The sequence below is a fragment of the Canis aureus genome, chromosome 3 (genome assembly GCF_053574225.1).
Source record: "Canis aureus isolate CA01 chromosome 3, VMU_Caureus_v.1.0, whole genome shotgun sequence".
Lineage (NCBI taxonomy): Eukaryota > Metazoa > Chordata > Mammalia > Carnivora > Canidae > Canis > Canis aureus.
In genome coordinates, this window is record NC_135613.1 from 67,456,127 (window position 1) to 67,480,102 (window position 23,976).

Consider the following 23,976-nt stretch of genomic DNA (forward strand, 5'->3'; position numbering starts at 1 on the left):
CTACTTTGGGGGACAAAAATATAATACTCTGCAGTGTCATTTGCATATGAAAGCCTGCCAAAAAAATTTCAGCTAAATACTCCACTTAAAACTTTAAAAATAAATGCATTCTCTTCCCATTATTCTGGGTGCTCAGTGACTCTAAGAAGGTCAATGACAAACTAGAGGGTTTCTGAAGTCGGGGGCTCAGAGATCTGAAAAACTATAATATGTGAAAAATTAGAGAAACTACAGATAATAAGCCTCAGAAAGAAATGGCTGGGGGCATGGGGCAGGGCTGGGCATGACTTCTTCAGGCTTAGCACTGGGCCTGGCCAGAGTATATGCCGTTAAGAGAATGAATCAGCGAATGAACCAGACAGACTCTTGGTGGAGAAGCAGTGGTATGGAAGTGGGAGAACAGGTATCTCATGTTATTTACAGAGCAGTTGTTGGAAGAAACCAGGACTTATTTTTCTTTGTGTTCCTGATATCATGGCTGGTACATAGTTGATGCACAATTAATACCTTATTGGATTTTAGCTCAATCAATGATCATTCTACGTAAATGGTGGAAAAGGCTCCCTTACAAAGACTGAGCCCCCACTTCCTCAACACAAGTCCACCATGGGCCAGGAGCTCAGCCAAGCAGTGGAGGGAGCCAGAGGCGGGATGACCACCAGCAGGGACACTGGAAAAAGACTCTAAGTCACTCTCAGCACCTCAGAGCTCCCTTTCAACATGCAAGCATCAGGACCCTGTGTTATGTTTTTAAGCAAGTGAGCTTGTTAAAGCCTGTTGAAAGCTTGCAACTTTTTTTTTTTCAGTCTTTTATTAAAAATCCCAGAATGATTATCAGGACTTCAGGGCAGACAACCGGAGGTGACAATGCCCCCCAGTCAGAGAAGCACAAACTGTTAATTAACTTAATGCACAGCTCACCCTGTCTTCCAGCCAGTCTCCCCTTCAGGGATCTGGTGTCCCCAGTCTTTACAGAATACTTTGAAGACAGTATGCTGCCCTGCCTTAGTCTCCTCACACACCCTGACAGCAAACCAAACAGAACATCAAAATACTTTCACATGCACAACAATGACAAGTGTGTTTGCCTGTCTCACAGACAGCATTTTTCCAATGCTGGTCACAACTCATTAGTGCGTCAACAAATTATCTTTGTGACTCCCAATTGACATACATTTTTCATAAATAGCACGAAATGGAAAAGATTGGAGAGGAAATGTCAGAATGCTTCATATACAGTGGTGTACACTGTTTCATGAGAAGTTTATTTTTTTAATATTTTTTATTTATTTATTCATGACTGACACAGAGAGAGAGAGAGAGAGAGAGAGAGATTGAGACAGGCAGAGGGAGAAGCAGGCTCTATGCAGGGAGCCTGACATGGGACTCGATCCCGGGTCTCCAGGATCACGCTCCTAGCTGAAGGCGTCACTAAACCACAGGGCCACTGGGGCTGCCCATGTTTCATGAGAAGTTTAATAAACATGTAAATATTACTGTATAGTATGTGAACATGTAAAATGAAATCATTGTGGATTGAAGTCAAGAAAGTTTGAAAGCCTCTGATGTAAAAGATCAAGAAGACAACAATGATAATGAAGAGAAAGAGCTTTAGCACCAGATTTACCAAAGCTTGAGACCCAATCCTGCCATTTATGTGCTTAATAACCTTGGGCATGTTGCTTACCCCTCTGAGCCTCAGCTGTAAAATGGGAGGCCATACAATACGGTGCCTGATATCCAATAAATACTCGATAAATGACAACTTTTAGAAAAAAAGTCTCCTGTGAGGACCATCCAACTCCATAGGGTCTTTGGGGTAGATCTGGTTGCTTCAGGCCTCATGACACATGCAGATCTGTAGGAAAGATTCACGGGACTCATTAGAAAGGACCCTCCTCTGCACTCACAAGCATGATGTCTGAATGTTAAATATCTGTGCTGGGGTTTTGCAATTACAGAAACAAATTATAGGAAACAAAGCTCCTTCATATTGAGGTAAAAACTGGGAGACGTTATTTCTCAAAACAGGGCTCAGGCATGAGGAAACTCAGTTTTCTGAAATTGCTTGCCAGCAACAGCAATGGAACATCCATCTCAAGAGCAGGCGCCAACACAGAAGCCCTCAGAACCGCGGCTATGGTTCAGGCAGAGGCTGCTCAAGAAAGGGACAGGGTTCTTCGCTGTCTCTACAGACCCTGTGATTTCCAAGGACCCCATCTCTCATGGGCCCCCAATCTCCAATCTCCGCCTGCTTTCAGCAAGTACCATGTAGCCAATCAGTGGCATGAGCTTCAGTGATGTTGTCAAGGGAACTCGGTAGCCTCCACAAACCACTGCCCATCTCCACGGAAGAGGAGAGGTTAGCAAGGAAAATAAGCCTGAAAAAATGAGAAAGTCCCCAGAACAGAGGGAAAGTGACACATTTAGAAAGAAGAAGAAGAAGACAATGAAGAAAAAAGAAACTTGGGGAAAAAAATAAATAGAAAGTCTAAAGACAAAGATTTTAAACAGCAAAAGAGAAGTGGAAAACAAAAAGGAGGAAGACAAAAGAGAAAAGAAGTCATGTCTCTCGAGGGCAAGAGAGCCTCCCTGAGCTGTTTTGTCCACTATCCCATCAGAAGGAGCGGTGTCCAGATGGGGCAGGGCAGGGAGAGAGGAGACAGGGGCTCTCTGAACCCCCTGCACCCTCCTCTCCTCACAAGTCTGGTCCTCAGGCCTGACGCCCACTGGGAAAACCCAGGACACAGGCTCAGAGGCCTCTGTGGGAAGACTCCAGGAGCTGACAGATTTAGTGGGGTAGAGGCAGACACAGCCCGTCCTGCCCTCCAGAGCCAGGTGCCATGTCAAGTGCTCCCAGCTCCTCCCCATCACAGATTCCAGAGCCTTGTCACCCCCAGGACCCCTGCTCCCCACCTGTGTATGTTCCGCCCTGCACTGGACACATTCAAGGGAATTCAGATTATTTTTCTGGTGGCCTGTGGGGCTCAGCTCCATTCTTTGCATTTCAGAGAACTCAGGGAGCAGAGGCCTGTAACCATCGCCTGGCCTGGCATCATGGGAATGTCCTGGCTCATTTGCAAAGGGAACTCCATCCTGCTTCTCCATCTTCCGGTGCCACCCTCTTCCCCCAGGGGCTAGATGAGCATCTGGCCTGGCACTCACTCCCTCTCGGGACCACTCCTGTTTTCTCAACCTTCCAAATCACATGGAAGAGGTACAGCAAGCACTTGGAGAACATCACCCGGCACAGTTCCATCCCTGGGGAGGGGCTCACGCTTGCACCTGCCTGGCAGCCTGACTTCAAGAATCTCCCACCTCTCACCCACAGTGTGAAGGCCTGCACACAAATGTCCTTTCAGCTAAAAGGAGCAGGATCCAAGCTTATCATTATTACTCAATACATACTCCTGCAGCAGAAAGGGCAGGGATGGCTCCAGCCAGAGAAAGAGGGGAGGCAAGAGAACTTCACAGTGGAAGAAACACCAGCCTCAGAAAGTCTCCAGGGTGAGGTCCCACAGACCTCCCCAGCTCCTGGTGGGGGAGCAGAGGGTCATAATGCGCAGGCCTTCTGTCTTGAAACTGCAGTGTCTGGGGCCCAGACTGAGAGCGGGCCAAAGGCAAGGAAGCCGGCCTGTGGCCAAGTGGTGCCAGAAGGACATGTGGCACAGAGCGGAGGCCTTGGCTGGGCCTGCGACCTGCAACCTGCAACCTGAGGCAGGAATGACTCCTTGCCACTCCATATCTACTGGCTGCCATGTTCACTCCCCGAAACCTGAGATTTTCCCCTAAAATGGAGACTAGGGATATAGGACTGAGTCTGGTGGGCCAGTCTGGCTCAGGAGGTCAGGAAGGACAGCCTGAGTCACTCCAGGCTCCTGGGGCTGCCTTTGAGGCAGAAATACAGAGCATCTTTGAGGACTCCGGCTCTGTCTGTGGAAAGGTGGGCAAAATGTTTAAAATACAATAAAAGCAAGGCCCAGGGCCCAAAGGGGTCTGGCTCCCTGTTTCTTTGGACTGTCTGTGGGGTGCCTGTGTGCAGGATTTCTGCAGAAGATAGTCCATTTTGTTAAGCCTTTGAATATTCAAATTGAAAGTATCGCGCAATCATTGATTGTCAAATCATGGGTTTCTAGAGGTTTTAAATACTTGGCATGAGGGGGAAAAAACTCAAACCTATACCCGAAGGTATAAAACATTAATTCTGTTTGTCTCCTGCTCCAGGAACCTGGGTGCAGCTGGATGCTTTGTGAAACTTTAAAATGTTGCATCTCTGCTTCTCTGTCTGTACAGGAGCCCTGGGAGGCACCGAGTCCCTGCAGCTGCAGCATCCAGCCAGCGCCCCAGCTTCTGCTGACCACGATGTCGGGTAACTGGGCTGCTTCTCCCGGGGTAGGGTCACGCGAGCCAGGGCCTTTGGGTCCGGGTGTATTTCCACAGCTTTCCCTGCATGGACAGAGAGGCACATAGTCAGGGCGTGCAAGGAGGAGCCGGCGATCCCGAGAGCGCACGGGCCACGCCGTGGCCGCTGCCCCTCGGCGCGCGCTCGCAGGGCAGAGGCCCAGAGGCCGGCCCGGCCGCCGTGGCCTTCGCGGGCCCTGATCCCGCAGCCGCGCTCCTGCTCCTGCTCCTGCTCCGCGGCGCCCGTGACCCCGGGGCTTCGCGGCGCGGCTCTGCGTGCCCAGGAGCGGCGGCGGGGGGAGCTAGAGGCTCGCGGGGAGCCCGGGACGCCCGCGGGGAGCGCCGGCCGCCGGCGGGGCTGGGGCTGGGGCTGGGGGTGGCGGCAGCGGCCCCGCCGACCCCCGGGCTGCACGCGCCGCCCACCGAGCCGCGAGCCGCGAGCCGCCGGCGCGGGGCGCCCGGGAGCGGGGCCGCCGACAGGGCGCGGAGAGCCGGGCCTCGCGGGCCACGGCGCGGGCCCCCCGGTGTGGGCGGCGAGCGGCGAGCGGCGCAGCCTCCTCTCCCGCGGGGACCCGGCTCCGCGGCCCCGGCGCGGGTCTCCCTGCGGTCGCGCTGCGCTCTCGGCGGTGACCAGGCGCGGCGCTGGCGGCCCTGCACGAGGCCGGGCCGGGCTCCCCCTCCCCGCGCGGCCGCCCCGAGCCTGGGACGCGGCCCCCTCCCCGCGCGGCGCACAGCCGGGCCTCACCTCCTCCCCGGGCCGCCGCCGCCTCGCTCCCCGCGCGCCCGGACTCCCTCCCCGCCGGCCCGGGAGCCCCGTTCGGCCTGGCGGGAGGCTCCGTGCGCCGCCCAGACGCCTGCACCCGAAGGGAGGGGGAGCGCCGGGAAGAAGGGGGAGCAGGAGCGGGCCCGAGCGGGGAGGAGGAAAAGACGCGAGGGGGCAGGCGAGGAAGGGGCCGAGGAAAGACCGGGCCTGGGCGGCGGCCGCTGCAGCAAGGCCCCAGCAGCCCGCGGACCGGGCTCGCAAGACCCCCCGCCCCCCGCCGCCCGCCGCCCGTCCGGGGCTGGCTTCCAGACCAAGGGCATGCAGAGGTCAGAGCCTCCGCAGGAGCCTCGCTTGGCCTGGTGGCGAAGGTCGGGACTCGGGGCTTCCACGCGCGGTGGGCCAAGTCACCTGCTACGGATCAGAGAAGGCCCGGTGCGCCGGCCGCGGCCTCTCTCAGGCCATCGCACCTCTCCCCCGCCAGCAGGCTGGGCCCAGGGCCGAGATTCCCCTAATTTAGCCAAGGTGGTGAGCTTCCCTAGGCTGTTCTCACATTCCTGAGCAGAATACCCCGTGTGCTGTTGGTCTAGGGGTAGGGCCCAGCCCCACAGATTTCCATAGGTTCTGCTCCCACTGGGGCCCTGAAGTCTGCCCAGCTTCTCCTCATTTCAAGTTTGAGAAATTTGGGGCTCCTTCCCACCTGTCTTTTAGCATTCTCTTTGCCTTCTTCAGACTTAGAAACCTGGCCTTCTGCATCCAAACCTCCCATTTGACCACTGACTCAGTTGCCTTTCCCCCCAGAAAAACCGAAGGTGTATCAAGGTGTCCGGGTGAAGATAACCGTGAAGGAGCTGCTGCAGCAGAGAAGGGCACACCAGGCAGCCTCAGGGGGAACCGTAAGCAGAAACCCTCTCTTCCTCCCCGTCTTGCCTTTGGCTTCGTTGATCCCTGTCTCTGGAAAGGTGTAGGTGGCCTGGCCGAGCTCCATCGTATACTCAGGCATATTCTCCGCAGTCCCCAGACCTGGCCTTCCTCAGCTGTCTTTGTAACTTCTGTGCTGCCAGGCTTCTTCCCCGTCTGCCACAGGAAGCCACAAAGAACAGCTGGAGCACGTTGTTGGGCTCAGCATTTGGGGGAGCTCATCCCTCACTGATCATGGTTCAATATAATGGGCTTGCAGGTCTGGTGCAGGGAGAGGAGCCAGCCAGCGGGTGAGTAGATTGTTCTGGTAGGAAAACACTGTGTGTGCCCAGACACGTGCCAGAAATTCACTTCATTTTAGTGAGCCCTTCAACGAGAGAATCTCCGTAAAATGCCCCACCCCTGCTTCTCATTCTTATGAAACCCAGCCTCCAAGGTTATTTATCTGTAAATCACCAGGCATAGAAAGTTCCTGAGCAGAAATGGGCCATATATCTGCAGAAGAGACAGCTCAGGGTACAGATACACCTCCTTAATATGAAGCCTTAAGCAGTCAGGTAATCATGAGGTCATACGGGCTGTCATAAGGGTGCCCCACCACTTTATATACTTTCTGAAGCAGGCAGTCCTGCCAAGAGTGCTCAGAGCAGCAGCAGAACTAAATAAACTAGGTAGGGTTCTCCTCCTACAGAGGGCAATTCATTGCTGAAAGCCCTGATCATACAATTGCTTGTGGGTTGCTCTGGGTGTGGATATGGGATATGACAGATGGGCACATATTGCCAATGTTAGGATTGGTTCTGTCTCCAGCTTATTGGCATCCTCCTCCCCACAATGGTTTTTGAGCTTGCTGCGGTTTATGTGCAATGCACGACTTCCTGACATGGGCCTTTGTGGAAGAGGTAAATGATACAGGAGCAGGTTCCAGAACCAGTGGACTGGGTTCAGATCTCAGCTCCTCCATGGTGCGTGCACATCCTAGAGAATTACTCAGGCTCTTCACCTGTTTCCACATCTTGAAGCTGAAGGTAGTAGGATTTTATGAGGGTTAAATGAGTTATTGCATAGAAAGGACTTACAGGAGTGCTTTCCATTTAGTAAGGGCTCAATGAATGTTAGCTGTCATTACTATTATTATCATTTGTGTAAAGGAACAAAAATAAAATTACAACCAAGATTGAAAACTAGCTATCCAGTAATGTCCGTTTGGTCTCTTTGCTCAGAGTTTCGAGTTCAGGTGTGAGCTTGTTGTGATACAGCCCGTACAGCACAAATTTTACATTTGTTGGAGAAGTTAATACCTCCATGTACAGAATTTTAGCTAACATAATAAAGCGTCTTTCCATTTGCAGAGGGTTTTTACAGTGGTTAAAAATTTGCACACTCCTGATTTCATTTAGTTCTTATAACAACCAAATGAGGTAAATAGATTGGGATCCGCATGCCTCTATTCCAGCTGAAGTTCAAAGTCTTACTAAAGGCAGAGCTAAAAACAGGGCCAAAGTCTTCTTACTCTTCATGTGAAAAAAAGAAAAAAGGAAACATTCCCACCTATCAGCTCCCTAAATTCATCCTTCTGTAGATCTAGCTATGCTGAGCAGGAGTCTGGTAGCCTCAACCATCAATTCCTTCAGTTGAGAGATGGTTATAAAATTAATAAGACCAGGAACAACGGAATTGGGAAATGCCTCTGATGCAAAAAAAATAAAATCAGGATGTTCACAATAAAAAATAATCTCTCATTAAGGAGCTTTGTTTGGTACATCGTAGAATTCTGCTTCGATGCACCTGGAGAAGTCCCACTTGGGCATGGTGACTTTATTGCTGTTGGCCTCCTACAGGTTGGTTTGGCCACTGTTCCCCTGTTAGCTAACTGCAGGAATGAAAGCAAGGTAAAACGCTTCACTTGTGTGTCTGACCAGTATCCGTTTCCTGGAGCTGTTTGATTTATCTAAGTTCTTCTGAGTTCTAGCTGCCTTCACCCCAATCCCCCACCCCCCAAGAAATAATAAAGCAGTACTTCTGAACCAATGCCTTGCAGGGACATGCACAGCAAAGCTTGCTCTTCTTTGCTTCCTGGAACATTATATTGGCCCATGCCTTCACAGGCACATAGAAGTAATACATAGATGATTTAATTATGAGAGCCAGATAAAATCCCTCACCAGAAACCATCAGAAGGATCTGCAATTCTAGGAAAGCTGCGAAGGCATATACTCAGCAGGCAAGGATGGCAGGTGTCAGGGGACAGCGTATGCCTGCTTCTTGGTATAGACCCTTTGGTTTAGCAGTTATGATCTCCAGTTTGTTCGATGGTCAAGGGACGCCTCTGGGAAGCTTCAAGCCAAGGAGAGAGAATTCTATCGGATAGACAAAGCAGGAAGATATTTAACTTAATTTGTTATACAGTCAGAGTAGTATCCGCAATTTGGAATTTTAAGAAGGCAATCATGAATGGAAGTTATAAGATTGAAGCAAATGTCAGGTGGCAAACAGTGCCTGGAGAAATGTCTGCTGCCAAATTTCTAAATTTGATTTTAAAAAGCTTATTTCAGCCAGATCAGTTTGCAAACAACTCTACACACACACACACACACACACACACACAATTCTTTTACCTTTAGGAGAAAGGGAAAGTTGATTTAGTATTTATGAAAAGATACAATTTACTCTTTTCAACCATTAATTTTCTAAACAGCCTTGATGTATCTTTATAAATTGTAGATTGTGGATTTTTTGTGTGTGTGTGCTGTTTTGAAATCTAAGAGAAAGGCACCTTTCTTTGTATGCTTGGAGTGAAATAGAAAGTGAACCCATGACTGGGAAGATAATATCAAGCAGGAGATTGTAAACATACCTGAGGCAGATAATGTGGATAGGCAGACAAACAGACCATTCCCTGGGAGGAATGGGGTTAATGAGAGCTCTGCCGTGAAGCAGATTTTTTAAAAACCCATTCCTTCCAAGTCCTTCAGCTCGAGCTGCTGCCAACTATTTGCATAAAGACCTGGGGAAGGATTCCAGCTTCCTGGTTCGTGACATTACGGCATGGATCATTTTCAAAATTAACACCACCTCCTGTTTCAGCAGCAGCTGACAGTGTACTCCTCCGTTGGCGTGCTGAATGGGAGTAAGTATAGCCTGTAATCCAAGAGAGAGAGAGGTGTGGTGAGCTTGGTTTCCCAGCACAGGTCACAGAGCAGTGCTGGTCCCTTTAAACTTTAAAGGCACCATCTGAAACCTTAAAAAGAATCCTAAATTACTCAGTGCAATCATCAATTCAATTGGAAGATACAAGATGCTTTACTTTAAATATTTAAGAGATAATTCATAAATTTCAATGAATCTCAGGTATTCAGAGAGAGTGGTGAAATAAGCAAGTCATACAAAAAGGTGAAATACTTCCCGAGCATTACCTAGAATGTAGATAGGCTTCAGCTCCCTGACTACAGTATTAAGAAAATGCATCATATTTTAACATTTCATAGCTAGTAAGCACATGTGCATATTTTTAGCTCTCCAGGATTAGCAAAGTCAGGAACTGTGTCGTTTTGGGAAAACAAATTCCTAAGGCTAAGCAGCCAGAGAGTATAAGAAATTTTTGAAGAAAATGATTGACTCAGTCATAGATGGTTGGGATTGAACAGGTTTCACTCTTATTAATTTTAAATTAAGTAGTTTAATAGAAAGGAGTTTACTGAGTATTCTCAAACGGTTCCATTTCTCTATAATACACAAATCATATATATTATATACAAATCATTTTTATCTAAATTCGACTTAAATTTAAATTTTAGGTGGGAAAAATCTGATGGGGGGGTGACCAAGCAAACATAAAAACCAAATCTAAATAATATAGGACTCTGGTTGTATATAACGATAGCCACCTTTTTTTAGAAGAAAGAATCTGGCTTACCTTATTGCAGAAGCAACAAAGTTCATGTGAAAATGGCTTAGCTTTCCCCTGAGAGCTCTGACTTCACTCTGCTCTGTGCTCACGTTCTTGCTTTGGCAGCTGTCCGCAGGCAACGGCGTCCGCCTCTCAGACCAAGTCCCACCATCCCCGGCAGGTGAGTACAGCCAGCGTCCCATTCCCTCCAAACCTCTTTCAAAAGCCCATCTCCAAAGTCTCTCAGTGCTTGATTCAGAGGTGAAGATAGGCACCACCATTTAATTGGAATCCAACCAATCAGAAGGTGAACGAGCCACAGTGACTCCAGATGCAAGGGAAAAAAGGGACATTTTTGTTCTCATTTCTGAAATGTCTATTTTCTGCTTCCTATTCTGTCCCAAGAGTTATTTCTTCCCATTTATCCCAGTTCCTCATCACCAAGTAACTAAACTCTCAGAAGTGTTTTCAGGAACTTGTTATTATTTTTTTTTTAATGTACTGTTAGATGGAATACAAGACACCCTCGGGTTCTAGAATAATGCCTTTGCTCCCGTTGATTTAGTTTCTAGCCCACGGGGTTTGTTTCCCTCCCTTTCTCTCCTCTCCCCAGTGAGCAGTTCAAACAACTGCAGGTTTTCTCAGCTCAATTCGAATAACCGAATAACCATATTACCTATGCCAGCCAGCAGTTGGGTGTTTTAGGACCTCATATGCAAGGAGATCTGTGCTTATGGGGGCTCACCACCCAATGTCCCACTTTAACGTTAAGCATAGGAACCTTGAGACTTCAAAATATCCAGTATTCTGTTGTCCTTTGATGGATACACTCTAAACCCCTCTCCTCTGAACATTTAAGGCTAGCAATCAGACATTGAGCCTATTAATAAGAAAATGGAAGAGAAGTCATGTTTTCAGAATTATTCTTGTTTGGTAGCCAACAATTCATTTTAATTCCCCTAGCATATGGACATGTTTCCTAAGGAAACATTTTTATATTTTGTAATTAATAATAGGTACTACTAATTCACTTTGCATTCTTGGTTTCTATTTTTATAATTTATATTGCCATTCGTATCACTTTTCAAAATATAAGTTACTAGGTATGAAAAGTTTAGGGAAGCAAGAAGCTTAAATCAAGGGCATTGCATCCCGTGGCATCAGAAGTTTTCCTAAAGCCTCACACAATTTTATACGTTACTTCTGAGAGGTGAAGTTACCTGAGCTGCAGATGGGGTGTGGGTGCCTTATGCTCCAAGAAAGGAGAGCCTTGAGCCATTATTTGACTGTGACAGTTGGACACAGGGTGGATTGTCATTCTTTTATTTTCGCCCTGGCCATATTTACAGCCACTTCCCGCATTATTAACCAGAGTCGGTCCACTGATTTGAATTCGCTAAGGCAACGAAAAAATCCAAATTGCGTGCCTGTTTACTTTTCTAGAACTTAAGTCCCCCCTTCTCCCCTAGACATGGTTAACATTCAGAATATAGAATTCTATTCAAAGCCATGAGTGCAATTTTTAAACAACAACAACAACAAAATGTTATCCTTTTTCCTTTCTCTTCTAGGGCTGTATTTTGAGTCTGAACCAGTTCCTTCTACACCCAATTATTTTCAACCCCGAGAACTTTCCAGTTGTGTTTCCTGTGAAGAAAATACAAGCTGCCTCGACCAGCTCTTTGATTCCTACCTTCAGGCAGAGACACACCTGGACTCTTCGCTCAATGCCACGCAAAGCACTCCGCACTATTTCCCTGACAGCTTCCAAACTGCCCCTTTCTGCTTTAACCAGAGCCTGGTAATTTATCTCAGTTCTTTACAAAAACCTGATTGTTGCCTACTGTAAGGTAGTTGTGCTTTGTAAGAGAGTTTGCATCATCTCGTGAGAAATCATACAAACCCTATCAACAAGGAAGTCATCCAGGAAATGAGCAGAGAGCCATTTAAAACTCAGTGGGGGTCGGAGAAGCCACACGGTGCAGGAGGCAAACCTTTGGATACACACGATGATAATTTCCCAAAGCAGCTCTGCCCAACCACATGGTGTGTGGCAGTAAAAAGAGGTTTCCTGGCAATATTCATTTAATGTTGTTAAACTGTAGTTAAGACATCTGTTCATTGCAAATCATTGATTTAAACAATGATCCCTGGATTTTTTGAGTTCTGGAAGGTCGAATTAAGGCTGCATCTACACAGTACCAAACTGTTATTCTGATAAGGGGTTTTTGTTTTATTTTGACACTGAACTGGCCCCACTAACTGGTTGTTTTGGTCTGGTGTAGGCACAAGAACTCTTCTGAGCCTGAGATGGCTGGTAAAAAAGAAGCCCTCATACTTCAAAGAATTTGGATTGTCTATTCTTGATGAACCTCAAATGTTTGAAAATATGGGATCATTTAAAATGGTGTAAGATTTCCAGTGTAGACACCAGTTGTTTGGGATTTTTAGATACTCCCATGTTGTTTTTTTAACCATAAAAACTAAGTTTTTTAAAAATGTAAATACTTTTTACTTTTGTCAAAAGTCCATGTAGGTATCAGACTAAATTTTGGGGGTATAGGAAATTAACTCCACAGACTATGCACACCAGACCCCTGCACTCTAGTTCCCTTCTGGCTTCCGAAGAAGGCTTTCTCAATCATCATTGTAGGCCTGCTTAAGAGAAAGCAGAGAGTACCTTTCTTCTCTGGGGACAAGACTTCAGTGACTGTAAGAGTAGTTTCACGTTTTGGAGTCTCCCAGACACTGGCCTATTGAAGATCTCAGTTCTTTCTGCCTGGGTATGTTCACTTTGTTCTCCACAGTCAAGGGTGTGGAGGGACATCCAAGGTGCCACCTGCAGCTTATATCGTGGCACACAGCAAGATTTGGTGTGCAGGTGACTTGAAGCACAATGGGATTCTGTGGTTTAGGAACAAAGCATCCTCTAAAGTATGATTATAACAAAGAAAGCCAGTGAAGCAAGGCGATTTATTGTTGGGGAAGAAAAAGACAAATATAGAACAAGGTGTCCTGAAATCATGCAGTCAGCAAATAAAATTACTTCTGCAGACTTGGGTTGGGCTGGGTGTTTTGTTGTGTTGTATTTTTCCCTCTAATGTTCTTACTGTTAATAAATCCTCTCTATTCAGCTTTTTTAATCCTGTCTAAATTATCAAGCTCTTTGTTTCTTGGTTTTCTCTAGACCCCAGGATCGCCTTCGGATTCCTCCACTCTCTCAGGTTCCTTAGACTACAGTTACTCGCTGGCTCAGCTACCTTCGTATGCTCCGGAGAATTACAATTCTCCCCCTTCTCTGGACTCCAGAAACTGTGGCTATCCCTCAGAAGACTACTCCTACTCCCACTTGCCCCCATACACCCAGTACGACTGCTTCTCTTCCGCAAGCACCTCAGTCTGCTACTGTGCGTCCTGTGAAACAGAACACTTGGACACCATCAGAGCATCGGAGTATTTTTCCTATCCCAGCACAGACTATGTGAACTTTGCCCCCTCAGCAGCAGCCACCAGTGATTTCTATAAGAGAGGAGCAAACTGTGACATCTGCTATAGTTAATAGTAATTATGTGAATTTGGAACATGGCGTGAATATCTCTGTTTTTCGACCACACCAAATGACAACTCAAAATATGCAACCTGTTAACAAAATATCACAAGCCCGGTTCCCATGTCACCATTTTCAATGTCCTAATGCTCACTTAGGCATGGATATGAAGTCCTCAGATCCAGTCATTGTGCCACTCCTACTTTGTATGCTTACAGTTAAAACTTTTTGTAGGGAACGTTCAGTTGTTTTACTTTTCTATGTAATGAAGAGATGCTAATTTTTTAACTAATAAATTTTGTATTATTAAACATCGGCTTATTTTTTAATTTTCTGATGACAGTTTCCAATTGGTTTGAATAATACCAATTAATTCTGGAAATCACCAATTACATTTCAATAGTTTCATCTCTCTTATTCATGAATTTTAAGTTATTTTAATTTGACGAGATGCCTTGGCTCTCATAGGGATGGAAGGTAGACACAGCTGTGATGGCTGAAAAGGAGAGGCAGTCTCACCTCCAAATGAGGGTGTACATCTTGGAGCAACATCAGAGAAAGACATTTATGAAACATTAGCTTCTCATATCTAACATTAGTCAATGAAATGTTAATATGACCAAAAGGCACATCTTGCCTACAGCAATATTAACCCATAGATAATTCTTTTTCATGTCCAATGTGTTATTTTGTAAACTTTCTGGGAAAATACTTGATCTTTTTTTTCTCTTGAAAGCCACTATGCTGTTGGTGGACCACAAAGTTTGGAATTTGTTGTTACCTTAGATTTCTGAATTTCTGCAGTAAGTCCTTAACTAGGCCTTACACACTCATTTTTACAGATTGGTTGAGACGATTGACCATGTTGTTTATGACTGAATTTCAGAGTTTACTGCCTCTGATTAATCTATTTGAACAAGCCCAACCATCTTTCAAGATGAAGAGAAGTTACCTTGAGCTATGTATGTCAGACTATACTGTTCAGTCCTGTTTGTCAAGGGCAGTAAAGCCCAGGACTTAATCCTTGCAGTGAAGTCAGGGATCATTTTCCATATCCTGAGGTTCTGCACAATGGTGGCAATACTGGTACCATTGGTCCCAGCCATGGCTACCATTTCCCAAGCCCTCTCTGTGAGCCAGAGTTGCCTACAGATTTTCTTACTCCTGTCTCCTCTCCCAAGCTTCACAACATTGAGAGCAAAATTAGAAATCTGAGACTTAGAGAAGTCAAATCACCTGCCCAATGCTACCCAGTCAGTAAGTACCCAGGCTTGGGTCTGAAGAATGCCAGAGCTGTGCTTTGTACTCATCTTTGATAGTGAAAAGTTTGAGCTGTCCTTTGTGGAAGAGTGCTCTGGAACCTATGAAATCACCCCCATTAAACTCCGACTTCCTCATACAGCCACGGGTGTGTCCCACACACAGCTAGTCAGACTGTCCACAGATATGAAGGTGCCAAGCACAAGAGCTGCCAGAGGCCCCCACTATGGGGACTGAGGAGGAGAAGTTGACAAACCGCCATCTCAGTGGGCCTTGTTCTATCAGGAAGCAGATAGGCTTTCAAAATGACATGCCTAATTGTCACCTCCCTAGGGACTCCACTAAGACTTGGGCAAACAGAACAAGTTGCAACCTGCCTCATGGCATAGTTGTGCCAGGGAAATAGAACAATTGCTGCCTTTCTGAGATGCCAATAAAACTAAATTTTTAATAGTTTCCAACTAAATGGAAACTGGCCTTCATCAACAAACATCTATTTGGACAGACCATAAGCCTCTGCATGTCATCCACGCCACCCCACCTGAGCTATGCCCAAGGGACAAAGGCAGAGAACCCAAAGATGGCCAGTGGTTGGCACAAAAATATCCTTTTCCTGATGCCATTCTTTTTTTTTTTTTCATTCTCTGCTTCTATCTTGTCCCTTCTGAATCAGTTATCTTGCAGATCTAACCAAGAGCATTTGCTCCTTGCTTCTTATTCTTTCTTCATATGTCCCTTACTATTTGCCTAAGTCTAGTCTAGTCTGGAAAAAAGATTTTTTAAAAATGTGAAACATGGGCTAACAGAGCTACTGCACCTTATAGTGAATAATTCCACCTGAAATTGGTCTTTAAGATCTTTCCAGATATTTGGGCCAACAGGTCACTTGGCACAGAAGAAAGTGAATGAACACTGCCCACCCGGCCCCTTAAGCACTCAGGCTCACACAGAGCAGCTCGGAGGCCCTCCTGCAGCCGGTAGGACATCTGCCCGCAGCAGCGCTGGGACAAGCTGGAGTGCCTCTCATCAGCATACACCTGGGAAGTTGCACAAAATCCAGAGGCCTGTTTCTCGGTGTCAGAAGGCATGACTCAATAAGTCTGTGGCAGGAGCCAGGCATCTACATTTTTTAAATGGACCTAAGGTGATTCTGATTTAGACGGTTTTCTGTCTACACTTGAAAAGCACTCACGTATTCAATGTCTGTTCTGTTCTAGGGCCTAGCAGCACCATAAGAGCTTATACAGACTGAGTTCTTCCTGTGGCCCAGGGCTGCAGGTATTTATCTCATTTAATCCTCAAACAACAACACAAGATAGATACTATTATTGCCAATTTGTTTTTTTGTTTTTTTTTTTTTTTGTCTTGTTTTTAACAACAATGAAAGTGTGGCTCGGAGAGGTAGAAGAACGTGCCCAAGGTTGCACAACCTGTAATCAGGCTGCCTTCTCCAGCTCTGGTGGTCTGAACTTCCAATGGCCTTAGTCAACTTTCCATGCATTACACCTGGAGAAGTTACCTATTTGGAGTTGAATTTTTTGCAGGCATATCTGGACCCATCTCCTCATACCACAGAGGCATTTAGTAAGAGTATAGATGGGAGCTTAAACAAATGAATAATTTTGTGATTCGGGACCACAGAATTAATAAAACAAAATCTTAATTAAGTACCTACTATGTGCATGACTGATTCTGTACCTTCAAAGGGTAAAAGGAGGTGAGATTTCAAAAATTCAAAGAGGTGAGCAGTTCAGTTAGGATGGACGTGGATTAATTTTCAAAGTCTTGGGAAATTTCAATTAGGAGTCAACCCTTAGAGCCTGAGAGGTAAGATGAGACAAATTGAAGGTAGTAGACATTTGGAAATTCTTAGCTCAAGCAGTGGCCCCGAGTAGTTACATCCTGGCTGCTGGCCTGAACTGCAACTGGGCATCAGGAGCAAGGTACAGATAAGGTTACCTGAGATAGAGCTGGGAGTAGGGAGATAGGGAGGTGAGGGCAGAGGGAAGGGGGTGCTAACATTTTGATAAAAAAAATTTTTTTTAATTATTATTCAGTCTAGACTCAAAGCCAATGAAAATTGAATAATATAGATGAAAATAAATGTGGACTTGCCATCATTTCCAAACCCTCAAACACTAAGTAACTCCCAGCACAACCCCTCACAGGGCTGCCCAAAAAAGTGGTTAACTCTTATCCCTCCTCCTTTCCTCTTAAGATGAAGTTATGGAGATGACCTATCTAAAGGGGATTTGGTCTGTGTGGTGTCCCTAAGTCTCAGGAGCTGCATTTTTCTGAGGCCAGAGAGTGGTCATTCAGAACCATGTGGACTTGTGCTTTAAAAGGTAGCATACAGGGGCACCTGGGTGGCTTAGTCAGTTAAGTACCTGCCTTGGGCTCTGGTGATGATCTCAGGGTCCTGGGATCGAGCCCCATGTCGGGCTGTCTGCTCAGCAGGGAGTGTGTATCTCCCTCTCTCCTTCTGCGCTCTCTCACTTGTTCTCACTCAAATAAATAAGTAAAATCTTTTTTAAAAATTAAAAAATAAAAAGTAGCATAAGCAGCCCCACTTCTTAAGTTCCAATAGGCCTCTGGGCAAGATGTAGGGGCTGAAGGATAAAAAAATCTGAGGACACAGCTCTATGTGATAATAAAGCATCAAACACATTGAGGGCAGGGATTGGCATCCACTTAGAAAATAGATTTTCTTGCTTAATATGAATAGAGAATGTGTTGTTGGTTCTTGGGAAATGTGGAAGTGTGTGTGTGTGTGTGTGAGAGAGAGAGAGAGAGAGAGAGACAGAGACAGAGAGAGACAGGGACAGAGAGAAAGCACCATTTGTTGCCATCTGGACAATTGGGAGGAGAGAGAAGACATCCCCTTAACTCGTCAGGACTGGACCTGGAGTGTCCCAGCTCCAAAGCCACCACCTTCTTCCCCTACTGTGCAACTCTTGGTTGAATTAGCCAGATTTCAAGAAAAGCACTGCCCTGGTTACTCAAGTCATCTGATTACCCTGAGGAGGGGGATCGGTGAACCCAAAGGTTCCACCAGTTTGTGGGAAGGTGACCATCACCCTAGAGTGGAGCTAGAATTTCATTGTGGTTGTACAAAGAAGGAGGCATTCTCTGAAAGGAGGACCCATCAGGGGACTAAGAATTGAGAAGCATCCTCAAGGGAGCTCCCTGTGAGAGGTCTAATTTTCAGGACACTTTTCTTTCAGACCGTGAGACCACAATCCCATTCGGCATTGTTTGAATATTCCCCTGGCCACATTATAACCCTATGGGTAACCCCAGCTGTTTGGAAACATCTGGTTCCCCATAGAGCTTTGGATAGAGGCATAGAGAATAAAGCAAAGGCACTTGAGAGAGAAGCATTTGCCCTTCTCTGCCAAGAACTGAGCAGTGCTGGTGGCACCTGTCTGCCAGGACTTGTGGTCCAAAGCAAACTAGAAGTGGTCTACTGCCAGTGTGTGGTGGCCCCACCAGCAACAGGAACCCCAGGAAGGTCATCACTTGCGAAGTAGCTGCTCCATGATACAGCCAGAGGACAGCAATGCTTGAAAGTAAAAAAGGCAAGGGCCCTTACCTCAAGTAAGAGTGATTTTAGGACAAACAAAAGAAAGTTTTTACATAGGAAGTCATACACTTAAAAAAATTATCCCTACAAGTTGAACATTTAAATAGTTCTGATAGAGATTGTGATTAATTTGGCTGATAATATTTTAGGGTTGGAAAGGGACCCAGAGGTCACCTAGTTCTGTAATTCTCAACCCTGGCTGCATATTACAATCACCTGAGGAGGTTGTAAAAATGCTGACGTCCAAGCCCCACACCAATGAATAACAATCTCTGGAGTGATCTGGGCATTAGGATTTTTGTTTAACTCTTTATTTGGAAATTACAGGAAATTACAGAAAGAATACATACCCTTTATCCAGCTTCCCGCAGTGGTGACTTGACATCTTGAATAACATAGTACAAAACCAAAATCAGGAAGGTGACGTTAGTACAATGCTAACTAGACCATAGATCTCATTTCCTTATAGGCATGCATTGATGTGTTGTAGGTATGTGGAGGTTTCTATGAATAGACATTAGTATTTTTTTTAACTCCCTCAGAAGATCCTAATGCTCGACTAGAGTTGAGAACCAGCGGTTTCGTCCAATCAACCTGCATTCCACAGGCAAGGAAATTGAGTCCAGAGCAGCAAAGTGACTAGTCCAAGGACATGGCCATCTTTCAGGAGGGAAGGCAGTGGAGTTTCTCAGTCTAAAGATCTTTATTGAATATACGCTTGTTATGAGTCAACAATGTGCTACTGAGAAAAAGCTAATTGTCTGAGGGTTGGAGCAAAAGATAAAGGGGTGTGTGCCTAAATTCTGAGGTTACTTTAAGGGACAAACACAAAATACAACCTTTGGTAGCAATAATCTCATAAGGTTATTGAAAGACATGGTTTTAAAATGCATCGAGAGCCTGAGTCTTGGCCAATAGTAAACATTCCCCCATGTTCATTATTATTATTATCAGTGAATTCTGACCTGGAGGGATCACAGGTCTGGCATCACGTGGAGATCCTTTGACTTTCTCTCTGTGTGGTTCCTTCTGCTTTCTTCATGCTGCAGAGGGACTTTGCATGTTTGGGAGCACACAGCCAGACTTACAATCACCTCCTGCCATGCTCTCCCTCTCTTCTCACCTCCCCTTGAGGCTCTGAGCCAGGCAGGTGAGAGGACTCGCTTACTTTCTGCCGGGCTTGGTGTCTTCATCTTATGTGTTTTGTGGCCTGAGTGAGGCACAGAAGTGTTTCTTTCTTCCCCAGCAGCCTGCTGCTCTGCAGTGAGCCTCAAACTGCTCTCTGTGTCAAGTGCAGCCCACCCAGCGGGGGGGCACGGAAGACAGGCCCCGTGGGGGGGAGCCAGCCCTGGTCCCAGCCCTTCTCAGCCTGAGCACCTCCTCGTCTCAGGAAATCTTTCTGCACATCCCCCTTGCCCTGAAAGACACAGCTGGGACTCCATCTACACTCTCACTGGAGCCCCAGGCCCAGGGCAGCCGCCAGGACGGAGGGTCTGGGGGAGCCAGGGCTGGCAGATGTGAACCCTGAAGCTCTGGTCCTGGGTTCTCCTCCTCTGAGTGCCCCTGGGACTGCTTCTCGGTCTCGCAGCCGCCACCAGAGCTGGGTTTGAGGATCCAGGCTCTCCATGAGTAGCTTGGCCCTTGGCCCGTCCCTGTGAGCAGCAGCAGACACACAAGCCTGGAGACTGTCCCTGCGGCTTCTCTCCGTGCCAGGGTTTCAGGCACTCACTGGCCACCAGGCTTTGTGAAGAAGATGAGATGAGAAGGATGAGGCCTGCCCCCTGTGTTCCTCAGGGCCAAAGGAAGGAGCAGAGCTGCAATGGGCTTGGCTGCCCTTTCTGGGGCTTGTCTCCTGTCCCATGGGAATGACTAGAGCAGGAGGGCTCCATGATGGCCTGGGGGAAGCCACCTGTGGAGGATGTACCTGAGCCTTCCCACCTGGTCAGCCATGCAGAGCCTGAACCTCGTCTTCCCTCCCACCCCCCTGCAGTGCGGGGGAAGGTGCATTCATTTCTGTGTTTCCCCTTCCTGTGGCCCAAAGGGGAGGAGTAGGAATTCAGCTTCCCAGATGCTGACCCCATTGTCTCCACACCAAGCAGTACAGCCCAGACTTCAGAGCCCTCAAGCCAGACAGACCTGAGTTTGATTCCTGGTACCACCACTTACCTGCTCTGTAATGTTGGCCAAGGACCTTCACCTATCTGGGCTACAATTTAGTAACCAAAGCACACAAATCATTGGAGTAAAACCTACTCATTCAGAAAACCTCTTCAAAACTGGTTTCTGTCCTGGGGACAACTGGTGGAATGCTATTTTTCTTGAACACAAGGAGGTCACACCCAGCATCATCCTAGGAAGTCAGGTCACATGGCATGGCCAGATCCTCCAAGACCTTTCCAAATCCTCCAAGACTCTGACACAAGGGCCATCCTGTCTTGGAGGGAATGGTGATTCTGAGAGCATCACCAAATTTCTAAGAAGGGTCATATTCAATCCTTTGGGAAAGACTTCCATGCCTATCTGGTTTTTCTGTTTTCTCTGCACTTTAGGAGAAAATCATGTTTCTGCTGACATTGGCGGGTCACCACTACAGATAGAGCTCCCTGGACCAACTACCCACCACTATCTCATCGGGCCCCCATCATCAACCAACGGGCTAGGTATTGTTTTCCCATTTTATATACAAGAGAACTGAAATCCAGAGTTTGAGTGAAATGCCCAAGCCAATAAATTAGAAGACCAGAATTCAAACATAATCTGTCTAATCCCATAGTTTATGTCCTCATCTCCTTAGGGAAGGGCCTAGATGCTTCTATAGCAGAATTTTCCTGAGTGGGGAGTTCACACCATCGACTCCCTGTTCATCCATGTTCAGCATCATCCATTAGCAGAATGAGGACATTACTGACTCTGACAACAAAACGCTAAACCAGAAAACTATGTAGTAAAAAGTGCAGAATGGGAACGTCAATGAGAGACTTGATCAGATACTAGCATGGCCTCTATGAGGAAACTGCTCCAGGATATAGCTGTGTTTCAGATTATGCCATGGAGCTGTTATTGTATATGTCCTAAAGTTAGAAGGTCCCTGTGGGAAGCATTCTTGGGAAAAGCCTGGAGTTGCTGGTCTGCATTCCAAAGATATTTATTGTGCAGCTACTTTGTATAAAACATTGCACCGGGCACTCCACAGGCAGAAGGGTGATTAAGACACAGTCCCTGTCAACAAAACCTCACAATCCTATCTGAAATTATCTTCCATAAAATAAATCAGAAGAGATGCAATAATTGAAGGACCAAACAAAACAATAATAGAAATATTATTGTGCCGTGGATTTCAAGTAGAAGTGTTTAACAAGAGCTCACAGTCTGTTCTTCCCCATAATGAGCACACAGGAGGCAGTGAAATGCTTTTGTTGCACTATCTTCAAGGACCTCTTCCAGTGAAGTGATTCAGGAAAGTGTCTACGGCTGAAACCAGGTCATGCTCAGTGGATGAGGTACATGAAGTGTGCCCAGGTATTTGGTTTCAGGGAAACTTCACTAGCAAATGGATGTCTTTAACTGGCCAGTTCTTAAGAGTGAGTCGTTATCAGTAACATCATGGATGATCAAATATTGTTCTTAAATAAATGTTATGTTCTTTTTTTTTTAATTTTTATTTATTTATGATAGTCACAGAGAGAGAGAGAGAGAGAGGCAGAGACATAGGCAGAGGGAGAAGCAGGCTCTATGCAGGGAGGCAGACTTGGGATTCGATCCCGGGTCTCCAGGATTGCGCCCTGGGCCAAAGGCAAGCGCTAAACCGCTGCGCCACCCAGGGATCCCAAATGTTATGTTCTTATAGAAAAAAAGGGATGAGCTGAATTGTGAGCCAGTTATCTTTGCTTTCCGCTCTTGAGAAAAATCCAGCTGCTCAGGCCACACAAGCCAAGACTGAGCCCTTGTCACTCTGCCATGTAGGAGGCATCTGGGTTGTGGATAGAGTGAAGGCTCTGGCCGGGCAAGTGTGGGGTGGGGCGTGGGCACCCGAGTCTCTAACACACTCCCAGGTGATGCTGGAACTTCCAGTTTCTTGACCATACTCTGAATGGCAAGGGACCAAGGTATCTTCCTCTGGTGGCAGCTACACCAACTATCCTTATGGTGTGTAGAAGTAAATAGGACTAGGCTAATGGACCCAAACACATAAAATGAGGGTAGACTTCATCATCCTCTTGTGATAATGTATTTATCTGAGCCTCCATTCTAAGCTGGATTGTCTCACTGCAGAGCCTGATTTCCTGAGAACTTTCTAAACTTGGACACTATGGTTTTCCTTTCAGAGCTAAGTACAATAGAGGAGCTAAGGACGTGGGCACTGACCAGTCATCTCAGGCTCGAACCCCGAGGCACCTAAGCTTTGCCAAACTCCTTACCCTTTCCTAGGCTTCAGTCTTCTCCTGCATAAAGTGAGTATGACAATAATACCTGCTTGCCTCCTACAGTTGTTTGAGGACTCAGTGAGGATGTGCATGAAACATCTAGCCCAGTGCCTGGCTAGTGGGAAGGACACAATGGCATGAGCTCTTTAACCTTGAGGCTTCAATGAAACTCTTTAGTGGACACTTCTTAGGCCCTCGCTCTCATGCATCTCTGCATTGCGGTCACAGTCTATGCTGACAAAAAGCCACGATTTCCCCCTTAATGTGTGGATGATGTTAGAGGTTTGTGTGGAGTAACAGCCTATGAATAGAGCTCAACAAATTCCTTTTTTATTTTTCTGTTTGTATTATTTTTTCAGACAGGCTGAGTCAGAAACGTAAAGCTCAGACTTGTTTAATTTTTCCACCCAGTCACTAAGAATTCTTGCTGCCATCAGGGGAATAAAGAAACGCGGTAAAGGGGAGCTCCAGACTGGCTTGTTTGCTTCTGGAAAGGGGCGCAATGGAAACAAGCAGCTGTGGATGGACCTCTGGGCTTGTAGAAGACAAGACAAGTCATCCAGGGCAGAGACAGGCAACCATCAGCTACCGAAAGTGCCCCAGCAGCAGGTGGCTAGGGCCGCAGCCCTGGACTTGGCTGGAGGCATGGGGACGAAGGTGGTGGCCCTGCCTTGGTCTCTGCAGCACGGCCACAGGCCAGAAAGGACACAGCCTCACCGAGAACCAGGCTGACACATAGCTCTAGAAAGTCTCTGCACAGGCCAGGTGGGGTGCAAGCTCGGGACACTGTCCCTAGCCTCGGGGAGCCCATAGTTTTGTTGAGGCAAGACGGTCATGGGGTAGGGACCAAAATCAGTGTCTAGAAAGGGGGAGGGTTGGGGATAGAGACGCTAGAAAAAAGGAAAATCAAGGAAGCAGGAAGAAGGGAGAGAGAGAAAGAGAAAGAGGGCAGGGAGGGAAAGAAGAAAAAAGTGAGGACTCTATTTCAAGAATGAGTCCCAAGTACTGATTGAACAGGAAGAGTGAATGCTGGCGTAGCCACTGCAGGACACACCCAGGCTCCCCCAGGGAGGGAACCCCTCACCCTGGCGTGAGCAAGGAAGAGGAGCCCAGCCCCCTCCTCTGTGGGGGGGGGGGGGCAGGGGAGGGCTGCGGCACACTCAAAGGAATTTGGTGGGTTTTGGCAGCTGG

At 46.9% G+C, this 23,976-nt stretch overlaps 1 protein-coding gene and 1 long non-coding RNA gene across 8 annotated transcripts; one reads left to right on the plus strand and one right to left on the minus strand.

The window, feature by feature from the left end:
• Window positions 1–1,225: 1,225 nt before the first annotated feature.
• LOC144311228 (uncharacterized) lies at window positions 1,226–11,895 on the minus strand. Of its 4 annotated transcripts, XR_013376802.1 has the most exons (7): window positions 11,665–11,895; window positions 10,648–10,851; window positions 9,999–10,296; window positions 8,940–9,223; window positions 8,248–8,442; window positions 4,229–4,446; window positions 1,226–1,858 (listed from the first exon to the last, which is right to left on the minus strand). It is a non-coding gene; the product is annotated as an uncharacterized LOC144311228 (long non-coding RNA). The 4 variants fall into 4 exon arrangements; XR_013376800.1 differs by having other exon boundaries at window positions 1,226–4,446; window positions 11,665–11,891; XR_013376801.1 differs by lacking the exons at window positions 1,226–1,858; window positions 4,229–4,446 and having other exon boundaries at window positions 7,158–8,442; window positions 9,999–10,220; window positions 11,665–11,889.
• On the plus strand, window positions 4,242–13,829 carry POU2AF3 (POU class 2 homeobox associating factor 3). Of its 4 annotated transcripts, none has more exons than XM_077893424.1 (6): window positions 4,244–4,369; window positions 5,963–6,057; window positions 9,050–9,212; window positions 10,098–10,152; window positions 11,543–11,772; window positions 13,159–13,829. In XM_077893424.1, the coding sequence occupies exons 3-6, from the start codon at window positions 9,207–9,209 to the stop codon at window positions 13,528–13,530; spliced, it is 663 nt and encodes a 220-aa protein (XP_077749550.1). In that variant the 5' UTR covers window positions 4,244–4,369; window positions 5,963–6,057; window positions 9,050–9,206; the 3' UTR covers window positions 13,531–13,829. The 4 variants fall into 4 exon arrangements, with proteins under 4 accessions (XP_077749547.1, XP_077749550.1, XP_077749548.1 ...); XM_077893422.1 differs by lacking the exon at window positions 4,244–4,369 and adding an exon at window positions 5,448–5,686; XM_077893421.1 differs by lacking the exon at window positions 9,050–9,212 and having other exon boundaries at window positions 4,242–4,369.
• Window positions 13,830–23,976: the final 10,147 nt, after the last annotated feature.